We start from the raw sequence: 16,686 nt of genomic DNA, 5'->3' as shown, positions 1-16,686 counted from the left end.
TGGTTGTTCCCACCCTCTTCCTGGTCAGTTCCCCCCACCCTCTCCCCTGTTGGTTCTCTCTCTGCCATCTCCCTACCACAAAGTGTTTCAACTGACCAAGCTGGGGGTACCTCCAGGTTATAAACCTGCTTCCCCCCTGCTCACTCCTCCCTCTAAATCCCAAGAGTCTCCCACGCTACAGCCCAGCCCCACAGCTTTGTACAGAGGGCACCAGACAGCTCTACTCCAGCTCCCACCTACCTCGAGATTCGTGGAACTCCAGTGTCACGCGAGCATCAAAGCCGAGGCTGAAATAGTTATTGAAGACATCGAGGGGAAGCTGAAAAGGGAAAAGGAGGAGGCTGAGAACTGTGGTGCCCAGACATGGGGCTAGGAATGTAGAGTTACTGCAAGGGAGAGACCACACTTCACTAGCCATGTACAGGGGCCGCTGCCAGCAGAGGGAGGCGGAGGGAATAACTGAGACAGAGGCGGCTATTGGCCTGAAAGAGGGATACACTGAGGGGGACGGAATAGCCCTTTCTGTTGCCCTGAGCACATCCATGCTCAGCCCTCAGCCCAGGCTCAGCATCCACACAGGCAATGTGGATGCAGTGTCCAGCCCAGGTCAGCACCAAGGATGGAAAGGAGTGGCAACTGCAGTGCAGCGGACACTTTCTCTGTGCCAAATGCACCAGGGGTTGGGGCCTGTTTCCCCAGGAACCTTCAGGATCCCCAGAGAGAGTTTTCCAGAGAAGCAGGGATGTCTCCTCTCCACCAAACCCCATTCCAGCTGCTTAGTCCCCCTTCTTACAGGGTCACTGCTGGCTCACCAAGCAGCCAGACAATCTCTGCTCCTTGAGACGCTTGTTGTTCTCGGGGTCTCTGAGCCAAAGGAATGGTTGCAATCCTCCAAGCCTCTTCCAGACCTGCACCTTTGGGCCAGCTCTGGCTGCCACTAGCCCATGGGGCAGCTTCTCCCAGATGGGAAGCAGGGAGGGGCCCCTGAGCCATGAGGAGAGAAAGCGGAAACGGGGGGGGAAAAACACTCCCTGAGGAGCAGAGTGCTGTCTGAGCTGGGGATAGATGGAGAAGCACTGTGTGTGTCTCACCTTGTCTGTGGCCGTCTCGTCCTTTTCCTCAGGGTTCACCTCGGAGTTTGGCTCCACCTGGAGATTCCAGCGGTCAAGCTGCACAATGTTTCCCTCCTCCACATGAGAGAGGATCTTTGACAAGGGCTCGTCCGTGTAACCCTGTGGGCCAAAGTGGAGCTCAGTGAGCCGCCCAACCTGACTCCCCTAACCAGAGGGAGGGTGAGGAGGGTGAGGGGGCTGCAGGGCCAGGTGCCCCAAAGCAAAGAGTGGGGAGAACACAGGGTACATAGGGCCAGGATTTGCCACTGTGTAACCTGCAGCCTAAGAGGCTCAGTCTCTGTGACCAGGGGGTGCTTTCCACAGTGACTCCCAGCCCACCACAGCGGCTTGCCAGGTGGCACAATTAGTTACTTCTCCCAAGGGGGTGGATTCCTATTTACAGCTGATGTCACTGGTGGGGGCAAAGGTGATCTGGAGAGAGACCAGTCCTCTGAGTGATGCATACACCACAGGGATCCCCATGTGCCAGCCACGGGCCAGTCCCAGCCCTGTGGCATCTATGCCACACCTCCAGCACGTAGCCCTTACCACATCCAGCCACAACCGCCCCTCGCTGCACTCACCTCCTCTGCTGGGAACTCTTGGGCACACTGTGCACCGCTCTGAGATGGCCGCGCATGGAGTGCAAGTGGGAAAACTCCCCATGCCAGAGAAAAGAGCTCAGCTCCCCACCCACAACCCTGAACCCAGAGGCTTAGCTCCCCTTCCCCGACACACCAAACCTCTGTCCTGCCATCACAACTCAGATCCCTCCTCCCCTCCAACCACCTGTGCCCAAGCTCGGGAGCCAATAGTACCAGAGAGCAGGGCCCTATGAGCACCCCCCCGCCCAGGGCAAGTACCCCTCTCTGCCCCCTCCCCCCGAGACACTTACCCCACCCCAGTTCAGAGTCCTGGCCAGGTCATTCCCTGTCCCCAGAGGGAGGATGGCTACAGGAGGAGGGGGATTCAGACGTAACTGGTCCAGGATGGAGAGGATCCACCCCACCTGGCCAAACAGGACAGACACCAAAGAAGCAACTGGTTACTTCAGAGACCTATGAGGTGATCAGCTTGAGGGGGTAGAGAGTGTTACCAAGAGCCAGAGATGAGGAGGACATGGAGACTGGCGCCCCCTGCCCCCACTCCCCAGCCATTACAGGAGATGCTCAGCCAATAACCATCAGTGCTCCAGACAGAGGGGACAAACCCCATCTTTTGACCCAATGTTCTGGGGAAATACCTGCCCCACCCCAAATGGCAAGCGAGTGAGGCTCCCCAGAGGTGACATCTCATGCAGTACACAGCATGTTGGTGCCCTAGTACGTGTCAATGCCCCTGTACGGTGGATTCTGCTAGGACCCATGGGGTTGAGAATCCCCACTGCTGTTTGCCCCAAAGGCTGATCAGCCCCTTTCTATGCCTAACCTACACTGGGAGCGAGAGTGTTAATCTTCCAGGAGTGCTGCAGACAGAGCTTAGATGGGGGAAGCCTGAACTCACTCTAGCTCCCAAACTTTGCCCAGCTGAGGGCTGCGCCAGCAGCTTGTCAGGAGCTCAAGGGCTGCACCTAAACGTCATCAAAAGACCATTACAGCCGCCCTCATCTCTAGTATGGAGACGTAGCCCACAAAGACTACTGGCCCCAGCATACCATGCAGCTAGCTTCTGAGATGAAGATGGAGTATGGCAAGCTGGGACCTATAGTCACTAGGGGCTGTGAGCCACATTATAGAACTTGGGGGACGAATTTTGCCCACCTCTAAATTAGAGAAAGGAAGCCGCCACCTATCCTGGAAGGGCAAGGGGTTTGGATAAAGGCACCAGCCACATCCCTTGATAACTCAGTGAGAGGTCAGGGTCACTCACCGTGCCATCCCCCCCACATGCCAGGATCCGCAGGTTGTGCACTTTCCGATACATCTCCAGCCTGCAGGGAAGCAGAAAGTGGAGGGGATCAGGGAAAGGTGGGAGAATCACTGAAGACACTTGAAGCTGGGACTGCACTGGCCAGTGTTTACAATGGGTTCCTCTCTCAGGTTGTCCATTGGAGGAGTCACAATCCTGGATACCCTACAGCCTCATGGCATTTGACACACTGTAATGAGTTTATCTTCACAGGCCCCTGGAAAAGGAAGTCAGGATCTTTATCCCCATTGTACAGATAGAGAGATGCTGGTATAGAGAGGGAATGGGACTGGCCCCAGGTCACAGAACAGGCTGGGAATAGAACCCAGGAGTCCTGGCTCCCAGCCCTGTGCCTTAACCATTCGGCCATTCTTCCTCCTGGAAACATAAGGGAGCCAGGACTGACAGGGAAGTGAAAAGGGATCAGTCCCCAGAGACACTTCCCAGGCTTTGAACCTACAATGGGTATCCAGTCACACAGCTCTTCCCAAGGGCCTTTCCTAGGGCCTCAGTCCCTCACTAGTGGCCAGCTGGAAGAGAAGGGGGCAAGGCTCCTACTGGGGGAGACAGTGGGAGAAGGGGGATGGGGCTCCCTGAGTCAGTACTCACGCCTCTTTGGGGCCGCCCTGGCTGAGGTCAAAGACTTGCCGTGGGTTGAGATACCACATGAAGGACTGGATGATCTTGGCTCCCTAAAAGGATGAAAGACTTCAGGAAATACGATACAGACAATCCCAATAGTGGGAGGGGGAAGGTGGGGAGGAAGCAGGGTCTTAGAGGTGATGGGAATCTGTAGTCCTGGACAGTCAGGCAAGGCCTGGCCTCAAGAGGAGATGCCAGGGAGTAAGCTGGCATCACACTGCCTGCTTCTGTATTTGCAGCTGAGATATCACCGAACATGCTGGATTCTCAGCAGTTGGGATGCGAGGCGTCTATGGAGCTGGCTATCCAGGAACATGTCGGAAAAGTGTCCCTACCTGATTCCCACCACTCTTGGGGTTCACAAACACCAGCAGGGGCTTCATGAGTGGGGCTGGCGTAGGCTTGATGACAAAGGGTTTCCATCGCCCCTCCTGCAAGAGACACCACAACACCATCAACAAACATGGGAAACACAAGCTCTTGCCTGCAACTGAAATTTAAAGTCACTAAGGTCTGAAATGGAGACAAAATACTGAACATTCCAGCTACCCCAAGGGCCCTAGCACTGGGATCTACCCTCTCAGCTCCAGTGGGAGTGGGATCCACATGCCAGCCTTTCTGTTCTCTTTTTAAACACCCCTCCGAGATATCTTACAATTGCAAATGACCCTCATAACCCAGCACCTTCCCTCCACCTCATTTTTCTCTGCTCCATGTCTCAGACCATACCCTGTGACCAGCGATCTTCCTTCTCCAACTCCCACTCCCCTGCCCACCAATTCCCAGTCAACGCAGGCCTCATTCACTGACCTCCGCCCCCTTTTTGCTGGATTTCCGCTTGAACGATGTCCTCTTCTTTTTCTTACTGGACTTCAGTGGATTCTAGCAAAGGAGAAAAACCACATCACCAGCTGCCAGTTGAGCAGGAGTTGCTGATTAAACAGGAGCGAAGCCTGAGGGAGCAACTCACCTGGGGGCGCCGGACCCGCAGAATCCAGGTCGGAGGGACGACAACAGCAGCATGAGCCCCCAACGAGCACGGCTCCTCAATGCATTGCAGCATGAAGCATGACACCTTACTGTGGTACTGAGAGGGAGAGAGAACGCAGCACTCGCTTGGTGAAGCCTGGCCTGGGGAGCCCAGCTCTGAACACACACAGCACACCTGCCCCCAGCAGGGGGTGCTGTAGTAAATGTGGCAGGAGCCTAACAACGTGAGGGCTCCCAACAGGAGGCATTGCAGGGAAAGGGCGGGAATTCCGGCTGTGAGAGGCATTCCCAGGTACTCCAATCCCAGCCTCTCTCCGTAAGAGGTGCTGCAGGGTATGGGGCAGGAGCAGCAGCTGTGGGGAGCTCGCAGTTTGCACTAGAACGTACTTGGCCATCAGAAGTCATTAGGCCATTAACTCAGGGTAGGGCTGCACTCACCGCTTGCTTACACCAGGAACAGCTGATGGCTACAATCTCCTTGCTGTGAAAGGCAAACTTCTGCTGGAAACCCTGCGGAGGGAAGGAGGCGGGTCGTGAAGCTCCTGACAACTCTCCGCAGAGCAGCGAGGGGCCCACAGGAAGGGGAACAGCGGCTCCCCAGCTACGCAAGATGTTAGCAACTAGGGTCCTTCTGCAGCCAGTGCAGCTCAGGTCTCAGTCGGACAGTTCCCCACCACAGCCCTGGCACGAGAGAATTCAGCATGCTTGGGACAAGCATCTCTGGAACCAAGGGCAAAGGAGATCAATTTGTGTGGAAATCCTATGACTGGATGAACGTAGGGATCGACGGAGATATCTGTGCTGCCAGTAGGCGGCAATATAGAGAATACAGGATCACTGGCTGTGAGGGGGCTGCTCCCTCCCAGCAGGGGTTGTGCTCCAAGTGGTTCCTCTCTGTGTTCCCCACACCTATCACCTTCCCCTTTCCCACCTAACCTTGGATTTTCTTCAGCCCTTCTCACCTTTCCACACTGCCGGCACTTCCCTTCCTGGCGTCTCCGGTGCACCCAGTGATGCCGGACAACTATGGGCTAAACGGAAACACAAGGGCCAGGTTCAAAGAGAACGCAGAGAAAGGTATGGACATGATCCTGTTAGCACACTCCTTGGCTGGGACCCACAGTGGCCTGGCCTCTTCTCTGGCCCAAATGGAATGGAATCCTCCTTTGCAGTCTCTTTAGCGCCGAGACGACACTGCAGAAGCCCCTGGGAACATCTCAGCCCAGACACTGGAGAGGTTCAGAAGCACGAGCACTCAGCTCTGGGAGAGGCCAAGGAGATGAGAGAGCCCAGATCACAGGGTACCTGGCTGAGATGCTAGGTGCCTTATCCCCCACTGCTGCTCTCAACAACCCCCAGGAGAAACCCATGTGGGGAGGGGAGGGGCAAGTTTACGTCATGAGAAAGGAACCTCAACCAGGCTTGGTTGAAAATGCTGGAGAGAACTGTGGGTGAGATGAGCTGCTTTAGACAAGAGGGTAACTTGTTCATTACGTTTAGTCTCTAGAAATCGTATTGTGATTTTGTATTATACAACCATTTGTTTCCAATATTCTTCCTGTCACCCGTCTCTCTGCTCTTTGAAAATAAATGTATTCTTGTTTTCACTGGGAATACATGTAAGTGCTGTGTATTTAGAAGAGCTGTGTAGTCAGCCTTGGGACAGCAGGCCTGGTAATTCTGTGAGTGTCCAGTGGAGCAGGGGCTGGACTCTGCAGTGGATGCTCGGAGGACAGGGAGGTTGGGGTGCCTATTGCTAACCTGCAGAGAGAAAATGAGGCCGGCAGAAGCTTGGAGGGGAGTGTTTGTGTTGCTAGAGGCTGGTGGAGACAGAGAGCTGACACACCACAGGCAGAGACAAGATTTCCTCACCCTGAGGGCAGATGACAGCGAGGTGCCTCACAGCCCTGGGTACCCCAGAAAGTGTCACAATTATGACGAATAATCAGAAAAAGAAATGCTGTGAATCCACGCTGCTTCCCCCCACGGCAAACCATTTCTCTGCCACAGGCCTAATGGAAAACAGATGCCCCACCTCATGGTCACAGCAGAGACACCTGCGGCCCTGAACACAGATGCTGAAGGCAAAGAGCTGAAACTGCAGAGCTTCAGACCACAGCAGTCACTGAGGAGAGAGATTAACGTCCTCCGAACGCCCTCTGCTCACCCGGTTCTCCCAGCCCTCCAACTTAATCATGAGTGGAGCTAAATCCATGTGCCATCAGCCAGCCAGCACGTCCTGCCTGACCTGGCACCTCCTCCCACTGGCAGCAACAGGTGCAGGATCATTCAAACACAGCCATCTTCTCTGTGCCTCAGCCTGGGAGCACCGCGGGGCAGGGGCTGCTCGTTCTGTGACAGGGGACAGCCAAGCACAGTGCTGGTCCCTAACGGCTACGGGGATGGCACGTCCACCGTCCCCAGTCAGGGGAGTAATTTTAGGGAGAGATGGGAGGAGGCAGCAGTACACTTCCCTCAGCTTGTACTGGGCGGTGAGGAAGGGAAGAGGTGCGTCTGTTTAAACACAGCGTTTCTTCTCTTCCCCCCAATTTTAAACCTCCATCCGGAGGGGAGAAGGAAGGCTCATAGGGTGGAGAGCACAGGGGAGTCTGAGTTTGCTGCTTAGTCCAAGAGCACTCTCTGCCCCCCTTGCTGCTGAACAGCTGCTGTCCACGTGTCCACAGGTTTGTTTATTCTTCCTTCTCTAGGTTCTGTTTCCTACTGTACAGCAGTTGGAATGATGAATTCTGGAGGGTGCTTTCCTTATAGCACAGTCAGGGCCTGGGATCTAACCCCTATTTCCTGGTTAAAGCTGGTAAGGTAAGTTTGAGGGATGAGACACCCCAGATACCATACTGATGGGCACCTTGGAAACAGATTGGATTAGGTTCTCTATGGAGACCGCAGAGGAGAGATCCTCAGCTGCTTCTAATCTAAAAGCTAGTGCAGTACCTGTTCAGGTGAATCCCAGGTGTGCGTATGGCCCATGGAGACCCCTGGCCTGTGTCCTACCAAAAGCTCCTCTAGACACGTCTGCTAGTTTGGAACTGCCTTAGGACTAGTTTGTGTAGATACTCTCCAGTTCCCTCCACCCCCACCTTTCAGCACCACGGAGAGCTCCACATCCCTAGGGAAGGCACAGGGTGCTGTTGCTGGTCACACCCCTGCAGCACAGAGGTTTGCAGGAGAGCTCCTGAGGGGGCATTACCTCGGTGCTAGGCAGCCATTTACTCCTTCCTGGAAGGCACTGTAGGGCATACCGGAGAGATGGCAGCAAGGGGCACCACAGGGGAAATGGTTTAAAGTGCTACAGTGCACATTTAACCTGGCCTGGACACAGCCATGCAATACAGACTGTATGGGGCAATCCTGCCCTGTCTGGGAGAAATGAAGTGGATCGGACCTGACATACACCAGAGTCCCCACAGGTAAGGGGTGCACGGGGGTTAACCTGGGTCAAGTTCACGTACTGTGGCAATAGGTGCAGCTAACCTGGGATGGGCTATAGAGCAAAAACCCAGCTCTTCTCCCCAGATTCCACACAAAACTTTCCAGGAGGACTGCAAAAGTTCAACTGTTCTTTCATTCTCTCAGGGCCAGCACCAGATGGGCTGAAATTCCTCCTGGGAAAGGCTGGCCTTGAGGTGTCTTTGGCCCAGCCTGGCAGGCCCAGGAGGTTCTGAGAATGCGGATCGGCAGCTGACTGACCAGAAGCGGATCTTCCTATGGATGATTTGAGATTCACCCCACACTAGCACCAATCCCATGCAGGTGCATTTCAAATAAATGCCCCACAGGATGGGTGACCACGTTCAGAGGTTTCACAGGTAGCACAGACTCAGGGGCTCCTGCCACACTTGAAAATGCCCAGACTTTCTGCTGCTTTCACAACAAACCCAGCTAAGCCTCTTCCTAGGCACCCTGAGCCCTCTGCCACCAAACCAGAAGGGGACGGGACTTCCTCCTGGCAAACACGGCAAGCAGTCCAGCTGCGTCTCTCACCTCCCGAACGTTCCTTGATCCCGACTCCCTGAAGGAAGGTTTGCAGCGGAAATTTATCTGCAGATTTAACACACACAAGAGAAGCATCAGTGAAACCATCTGCTAAAGGAAACCTACTGGAGTCGAGTTCAATGTGGCAGGCTTGGGAGCTTCCTGGGACATTTGATGCTTATCTGGGATCCTCATCCAACCCCCTACCGAAGAAACAATTCACCAGCCCTTAGGGCTAAAATGCCAGGAGATCTGCTAAAAGTCTGTTTCCTCACTAATGTCCCCTCAGGAGGCACCTGCCTGTCATGACAATGGTTAACCAAAGCACAGGGGACTCAGCGCTGGCCCCATACTGAATCCTGCCCAGGTAAGGGGTAACCAGCTCGTCAGGCTCAGGAGCGGCCTGTGTTGGGCTTTACTCACTTTCTCCAGCTGTTCTATGCAGGGCGTATGCACTACGATTTTGCAGGCTGCACACTTGCGTCTGGTCAGAGGTTTCTGCTGAAAAAGGGAAAAGCCCCTATGTTAACATCAGTATTTATTTACACTCAGGAAGCCTTGGAGCGCCACTCACTCCTCCTCAACTCCCAGCAGGGCACTCCTGAGAGCGAGCAGCTCAGTACTCTGCAGGATGGGAAGCCATAAGGAACAAATATACCCTTAGGATCACCGCAGGTAAAAACCTTGTCCCTTGATCTGAATGCCCCACCCCCAGCCTGCTACAGCTCTGCCCTGGGGCAAGAGGGGAAGGCAGTCTCCACTGGCCAATCAGTCCTCAATCTCTTCTGACACTGGCACCAGGCAGTCAATCACTGCCATCTGTGGCGGTTTTGGTGCTGCCCATCAGACTGAGACCCCAAGCTCATTTCACCCAAACCAACGAACAGCCATTGGATGGGCACCGTCCTCAGGCCCCAGATCTCACAGCTGGACGCGACCTGCACTTAGAGGGGGATGGCTGCAGCGTCTCAGAGGGCGCTGCCCCTATGGGCAACCCAGCCTGCAGTCACGTAACTGCAGGGCTTGGGCTTCCATTTCTTGGTCCTTCCTTTTATTGCAAGATCCTTCCTGGAAAGTTCTGGAATTAACTTCTCTCTTGGGGCATCTGGGGTCACGACACCCCCTCTCAGAAACTCTGTATCAACTCAGCCACCTGGATCCTAGCCACAGAGATACCCAGAGGCCTTGGCGCCTGCTGCCAGCTCAGATGCAGCAACTTTCCAGACTCAAAGCAGCATTAGCAGCAGGCAGAGTCTGGAGCAGAACATTTTCCATCTCCCTCACTGGCCCCACAAGTGTTAACCCCTTCTTTGTTGGACTCCAGAATGCCTGAAAACTTCCACTGGGGTTCTCAACAAATTTTTTGGTGGGCTCAGAGTGCAGCCACCAACTCTTGCTGGTGGCTGCTCTGACAATTTTTCCTAAAATACTTGCTCAACTTTAGGAAAAACCAATAAATATGCAAATACACACGTCCAAATCATCGTAAATTTATTTATGTAGGGTTTTTTTGCAGACTCAATAATAAAAATAATGTATCGTTGTCTCTATTCTTTATAAACAGAACAAATAAGGTGCTTTGCCTGTTCTTGTCTTTTTTCTTTTACATTTCTGGTTGCTTTTTTTGGGGGGGGGGGGAGGGCGGGGGACAGGACACTGGCTAGCTAGGAAGTCTGCTGTGAAAAGTGATATTAACAAACATACAAATATCACTTCTCACAGCAGACTTACTCAGCCCCAGCAAGCCTAGGGACAAATTAAGCCCTGGATAGGAAGGTGGGTACAGAGGCAGCAGGGGCCAGAGGTGATGACAAGGGCAAAGCTTGGGACTAGAGCCTGCCACCGCGCAGTCAGGGAACGGAGAATGAAGCCTCAAGCCCAGGGGATGGGGACCAGGGATGGAGCCCGAAGCCATACGGGTAGAGCACGCCACCAGCCACCCCATGGCTGAAGCCTGACCCCACCACCCCCAGGAAAGCAGGTAACTCACATTGGCTGTCTGCTCCTTTCTTTGAAAACTCAAGGCGATCAGGGGAAGTCCTGGATGACTGGAAAAAGGCTAATGTAGTGCCCATCTTTAAAAAAGGGAAGGAGGATGATCCTGGGAACTACAGGCCAGTCAGCCTCACCTCAGCCCCCAGAAAAATCATGGAGCAGGTCCTCAAGGAATCAATCCTGAAGCACTTACACGAGAGGAAAGTGATCAGGAACAGTCAGCATGGATTCACCAAGGGAAGGTCATGCCTGACTAATCTAATCACCTTCTATGATGAGATGACTGGTTCTGTGGATGAAGGGAAAGCAGTGGATGTATTGTTTCTTGACTTTAGCAAAGCTTTTGACACGGTCTCCCACAGTATTCTTGTCAGCAAGTTAAAGAAGTATGGGCTGGATGAATGCACTATAAGGTGGGTAGAAAGTTGGCTAGATTGCCGGGCTCAACGGGTAGTGATCAATGGCTCCATGTCTGGATGGCAGCCGGTATCAAGTGGAGTGCCCCAAGGGTCAGTCCTGGGGCCGGTTTTGTTCAATATCTTCATAAATGATCTGGAGGATGGTGTGGATTGCACTCTCAGCAAGTTTGCGGATGATACTAAACTAGGAGGAGTGGTAGATACGGTGGCAGGTAGGGGATAGGATACAGAGGGACCTAGACAAATTGGAGGATTGGGCCAAAAGAAATCTGATGGGGTTCAACAAGGATAAGTGCAGAGTCCTGCACTTAGGACGGAAGAATCCAATGCACAGCTACAGACTAGGGACCGAATGGCTAGGCAGCAGTTCTGCGGAAAAAGACCTAGGGGTGACAGTGGACGAGAAGCTGGATATGAGTCAGCAGTGTGCCCTTGTTGCCAAGGCGGCCAATGGCATTTTGGGATGTATAAGTAGGGTCATAGCCAGCAGATCGAGGGACGTGATCGTTCCCCTCTATTCGACATTGGTGAGGCCTCATCTGGAGTACTGTGTCCAGTTTTGGGCCCCACACTACAAGAAGGATGTGGAAAAATTGGAGAGAGTCCAGCGAAGGGTAACAAAAATGATTAGGGGTCTGGAACAAATGACTTATGAGGAGAGGCTGAGGGAACTGGGATTGTTTAGTCTGCAGAAGAGAAGAATGAGGGGGGATTTGATAGCTGCTTTCAACTACCTGAGAGGTGGTTCCAAAGAGGATGGTTCTAGACTATTCTCAGTGGTAGAAGATGACAGGACAAGGAGTAATGGTCTCAAGTTGCAGTGGGGGAGGTTTAGGCTGGATATTAGGAAAAACTTTTTCACTAGGAGGGTGGTGAAACACTGGAATGCGTTACCTAGGGAGGTGGTAGAATCTCCTTCCTTAGAAGTTTTTAAGGTCAGGCTTGACAAAGCCCTGGCTGGGATGATTTAATCGGGGATTGGTCCTGCTTTGAGCAAGGGGTTGGACTAGATGACCTCCTGAGATCCCTTCCAACCCTGATATTCTATGATTCTATAATTCCTCCACCTTGTGTTTCCCCAGAAGGGGGGAAAGGCCCAACCACTGATGGCAGCCCTAGGGGAGGGGCTGCTACCCCCCCATCAGGCTGTGGCTGCAAGAAAAGACCATGGTGGCTGCATTTGAGAAATGCCAGGCTACTGAGTGCAGAAAGGGATACCCAGGTTTTTCCATTAGGTGGCACTGCAGTCTTGTACATAGACCAAGCCGAGCTGACGACGGGGTCACTGTGCCTGACTTACCAGCATCTTGGCCACACAGTTCTGTTCCCCCACATAGCAGAAATCCCCAGAGCCGCTGGTCTCAAACCAGATGTGCTCCCCGTAGATTGCAGTTTCCTGGAAGACACAAGAGATACGTTGCACTTCTCCAATGGGCCACAAGAGTCCCCACGCTGCCTAGCCTTGGATCCCAGCAGTCACCTCCAACATGATGAATATCCCAGACCCACAAATACATTATGCTATATTACAGTCAGCTGGAGGGGGCCTATGGGGCACCCCTGTGATCGCAGGCTGCACAGAGGCCCCACTCTCCAGAGCGAGGGCACATCCAGGAAACCTGCCCAAAGCTCCCACCGTGGCCCAAATCTGTCAGAAATGGAAAAGTACAGCCTATAGGATACTATCCCATCTAGCTGTAAACAATGGGGCTGTCCGGGAAAGGATTCTCCTGGGCAAATTCACCTCATTGCTAGGGAGTTTTCCTGAGATTCAGCTTACATTTTCCCCTTACTTCCCGTCACATGCTCCGACCCAGTGTCCCATCCAGAGGTCTGCACCCCTCACTCCGTTATTGGCAGACTGTCACGTCCCCACTCACTCATTGCTGAACTCAACTGGACACCTCTCTCCTCACAGGTTAATCCCTTCAGCCCCCTGACAGTTTCTGCCCTTCACAGTGTTCCAAGTGAGAATCATCCTTTCTCAGCTTCCAAACACAAGGCCTCTGGGGACGAGGGGCCCAGAGCAGAAGGCACTATCCCACCTAGGTCTCCCCACAGTTGTAGAGAGGGATTGTCCCCACCCTGCGCCAGGACGAGGCCTCTGAAGATGCAGCTCACAATGGGTTCAGCTTTGCCTGTGCAGAACAGGAGGTGGAGCAGAAGTGCTTGTGCATCTCCGACAAGAAGAGCAGTGCCTCCCACCACTCACTGAGTCTCCATTCCCAGGTGCAGGATGGATGGCTGTGTAGTAGCAGTGGGGAATGAGAGTGAATGCACTGTCCATTTTCCCCAGCATCAAGACCCTTTACCCAGCAACATCAGAAAGCACCAGCTGCTAGCCACAAGGCTACACGTGTCAAAACAGGAGCCACCTGGTACAGCCTTATAGCCCTCCTCCTGGGAATGGCGACAACCCGAGTGCAGCCGCTGTAACATCAGAGAGTCCCCTCCCAAGCGCCAAGGGAAATTAAAGTCAACCTACACTCCAGTCCACAGTGCTGCGGATCTGCCTCTCTGATTCACTCCTCAGGGCTAGCGTGGGGTTCGGCTGGGTTACCATGTGCTGGAGGCCGGACTTGGCGATGGCTTTCCTGGAAGAAAGAGGGAGGGGTGGCTATAAAAACAGGCAGGAACATAGATACACGCAAGGCATCATGAGCCCTTCAGAAGGAAGAGAACGCTAAGGGGTGGCAGAGCATCATTCATTAGTATCACTCAAAGCCAGAAACCTGGGCTGAGGCTGAATTCGCTGTAACGACAGGCTGGGCAATACCCACCCTCCCAGCATACGCCATGAGGATGAGCCAGTGAAGGGTTCCCTGCAGTGGTGAGATGTAGGGTCTCACAAGCCACACCTACACGGTATGCCCCTCTAGCGGTGGCTGGGCCACAGAGCGGCTTGGGAGTCTGCTAGAGCCCTTGAGCTACAGAGCTGGGTTTTGCCCAGACAGTAGATGCTCATGTTTTTAGATCCAGAGGCCCCAGGGGTTGATGCCCCACTCAGGAGCGTCACATTACATACAAAAAGCTTCAGACTTGACCTGGTGGGAGTAGCCCCTCTTCCCAAAGACGGGTGAAGGTCAAGGGTGGGGACTCTTTCTGAAGACACTGAGACATCCCAGAGATGCCCCCTCTCACTTGAATGTCACAAATGGACAGAGAATCAAGAGCCAGCAGAAGTGGGGCGGAGTGCGGTGAGAAGTGGGGGAAGCAGCTCACGGCCCCTGCTCACAAGAGGCTCTCGCTGTCTCCAGGTCAACAGCCATTCGCCTGGGACCGACCACCTCAGCAAAGATTTTGACCCCTTCCACCATGGCAGTGCCATTTCCAGTAGCTGCCCAGGCAAGGAGTTGTGCAGCCTCTGAGCCCAGCAGCCAGTGGAGCCGGGAAGAGCACGCCAACTGGAGAAACTGGACACATCCTTCCCCCATCCCAGAAACATCCCCTCTCTTCCAAAACCCCTCTCATGATCCCTTATTCATGCCTGCACCTGGCGCCAGCAGCTGGGAGAAGCCAGCAAGCACAGGGGTACTGCCAACAGCCTGAAAGCAAACTCAGCAGCCAGTCAGACACACACAGATGGACAAGAGGCTGAGTGGCCTTTGATCAGCGGTGAAGGAAATGGAGACACTGACTCCCTGGCCTCTCCTAGTCCACAAAAATACCGAGCACATGGGTGGGAGCTGCAGCTAGGCCTGGCAGAGGGTCCTGTGCTAGCCCCTTCCCTCATCCTACCCTGAGGCCCTATGCAGACCCTCCAGCTCCCTCTCCCCACCCCCTCCACTTCCCTGATCCAGAGGGGTTTGGGACTCCATGCCAATGCATCAGCCATGCCCTCACCTTCCCTACCCCAAGCCAGACAAGCTAGATACCCTGTGCCAATCTCTGCTCCCTTCAATACTGCCCCAGCCATGGCCTGGACTATCCTTCTGAATCTCCCCTCTCCCCTGCCACTTGGGAACACCATACATACAGCAGCTGGGGGCTCCAGGCTTTAGGGAAGGCACTGGCATAGTTGCCATAGGCAGGCTCCATTCCCAAGCATTCATATATGGTTTCTGATGGCCGCCTGGCTCTAGGAGGAACCTTCCATCTTTTGGCAGCCAGCCGTGCTCTGCATGGTGGGAGCAGAGCGCCTGGTCTGGGGCTCTCCCCTGAGAGCCATGGCTGGCTGAGGCGTCGGTAATACCCCTGCAGCCCGCAGGCTGCCTTGCTGTACACAAACTCTGCAGGCAGGAGGTGGGTGGAGTGGCGGCGCAGGCAGCCTGGAGCTTGCAGGAGAGACCTCATGCTGATAGGGTGCAGGGCAGGGCGCCTGCTCCTTGGGGGAAGCTTGGCCTGCAGCTCACGCCGATCCAACCTGGCTCCTGAGGCGACAGTCTCCTCCCTGCCACAGCCCTCCTTTAGCTCCTCCCAGGGCGACTTGGATCCAGAGCCTTCGGCACAGGCCATCCGCCTCCCTTCCTCTGCCTCGCTCACTTGGATGAGGCTGGCCAGCAGCATGGAGGGGCCCATGAGTTGGGTATCAATGGTGCGCACCTGGCCCCCACGCTTCTTCTGGACAGCAAACCTGGGGCTGAGGTGGGGCGGGGTGGTGCTGGAGCGTCGCCGGGGGCTCAGGCTGCCCTTGTCTGGGGAGCCCAGGCAGGAAACACTCTGCAGCTGGGTACTGGACCTGCGGCGGCACTGTGCCAGCGAGGCTGAGGGCATGCCCACCATGGAGCGCCGCCTGGCTTTGCCAGTGGGCACTGACACAATGCTGGCACGCTGGAAACCCAACGACGATACCTTCCTCCTGAAGTGCCTTTTAAAAAAGGTGTCCATAGTGACTGGGGGTGCCCCGAACAGTGGCTGTTAACACAGAAACCAGCAATTAAAGGGGGAGGGGCTCTCATCAAACCACCTACAAGGTCTACAAGTCCCAGTCAGGGATGGGTACTACCACTCTTTGCAGGGAAGAAGGATGCTATGAGGGAGCTCTGGGGGGACTCAGAGGGCACTGGGGTGAGGGAAATCAGAGAGAAAGGAGGGGAGGGGGACACAGGGGAAGGCTAACATGCGGTACTGCTGCCAGGAGACCTACACTCGATACTACAACATTAGAGGCCGATGCAGGGCAAGGAAACCCCTGTGCAAGGCAAAAAGGAGAAGTGGGATGGTGTGAAGCCTGAAGGGCTTGTCTGGTGGCTCAGGAGTTGGTCATGAGTGATGAGGCAGAACACCTGGATTTGGGGACTTCCTATAATGGACCAGCTGGCAGATCGGAGACGAGTCCCAACCCTGCACCTGAGGACAGCTAGGAGCAGTTCTCTCCATGCAGGAGACACCAGCATGGATTTGCAGCCAGCCTCTACCTTCCAAGGCAGCTGGGGGTGGGAATGCTGTGGAGGCACCATACTCAGCCCCACTGAGGGGTGTACAACATTGCTCCCTACCTGCCAATATACAGAGCCCCTCAAGGATGCTCCAATTCCCCCCCCCCACCCCGATGTTGGGTATGATCTGGCCTCCATCTGGGTTACAGGGTCCCTGTAGAGATGAGTGCCATCCATTCTGCCCAGGTAGAGAGCAGAGCTGGGACCAAACCAAAGAGGCACAGCTCCAGCACCATGGTCCAGTTCTGG

General features: G+C 54.5%; 1 protein-coding gene across 6 annotated transcripts in view; it reads right to left on the bottom strand.

The window, feature by feature from the left end:
- Positions 1-16,686, bottom strand: part of DGKZ (diacylglycerol kinase zeta) — a 105,670-nt gene that overhangs the window by 25,510 nt on the left and 63,474 nt on the right. For all 6 annotated transcript variants that reach the window (XM_074955357.1, XM_074955358.1, XM_074955360.1 and 3 more), the window contains 14 exons: positions 13,545-13,653; positions 12,360-12,455; positions 9,069-9,146; positions 8,655-8,711; positions 5,615-5,683; positions 5,091-5,162; positions 4,633-4,749; positions 4,473-4,544; positions 3,998-4,093; positions 3,630-3,712; positions 2,982-3,042; positions 2,008-2,121; positions 1,092-1,232; positions 241-319 (listed from right to left, as the gene is read on the bottom strand). In XM_074955357.1, the coding sequence (XP_074811458.1) occupies positions 241-319; positions 1,092-1,232; positions 2,008-2,121; positions 2,982-3,042; positions 3,630-3,712; positions 3,998-4,093; positions 4,473-4,544; positions 4,633-4,749; positions 5,091-5,162; positions 5,615-5,683; positions 8,655-8,711; positions 9,069-9,146; positions 12,360-12,455; positions 13,545-13,653 (1,244 nt within the window). The remainder of the gene's footprint in view (positions 1-240; positions 320-1,091; positions 1,233-2,007; positions 2,122-2,981; positions 3,043-3,629; positions 3,713-3,997; positions 4,094-4,472; positions 4,545-4,632; positions 4,750-5,090; positions 5,163-5,614; positions 5,684-8,654; positions 8,712-9,068; positions 9,147-12,359; positions 12,456-13,544; positions 13,654-16,686) is intronic.

The sequence above is a fragment of the Natator depressus genome, chromosome 6, assembly GCF_965152275.1.
Source record: "Natator depressus isolate rNatDep1 chromosome 6, rNatDep2.hap1, whole genome shotgun sequence".
Classification (NCBI taxonomy): domain Eukaryota; kingdom Metazoa; phylum Chordata; order Testudines; family Cheloniidae; genus Natator; species Natator depressus.
Note: the sequence above shows the minus strand (reverse complement) of the source record. Positions and strands in the feature narration are given on the sequence as shown.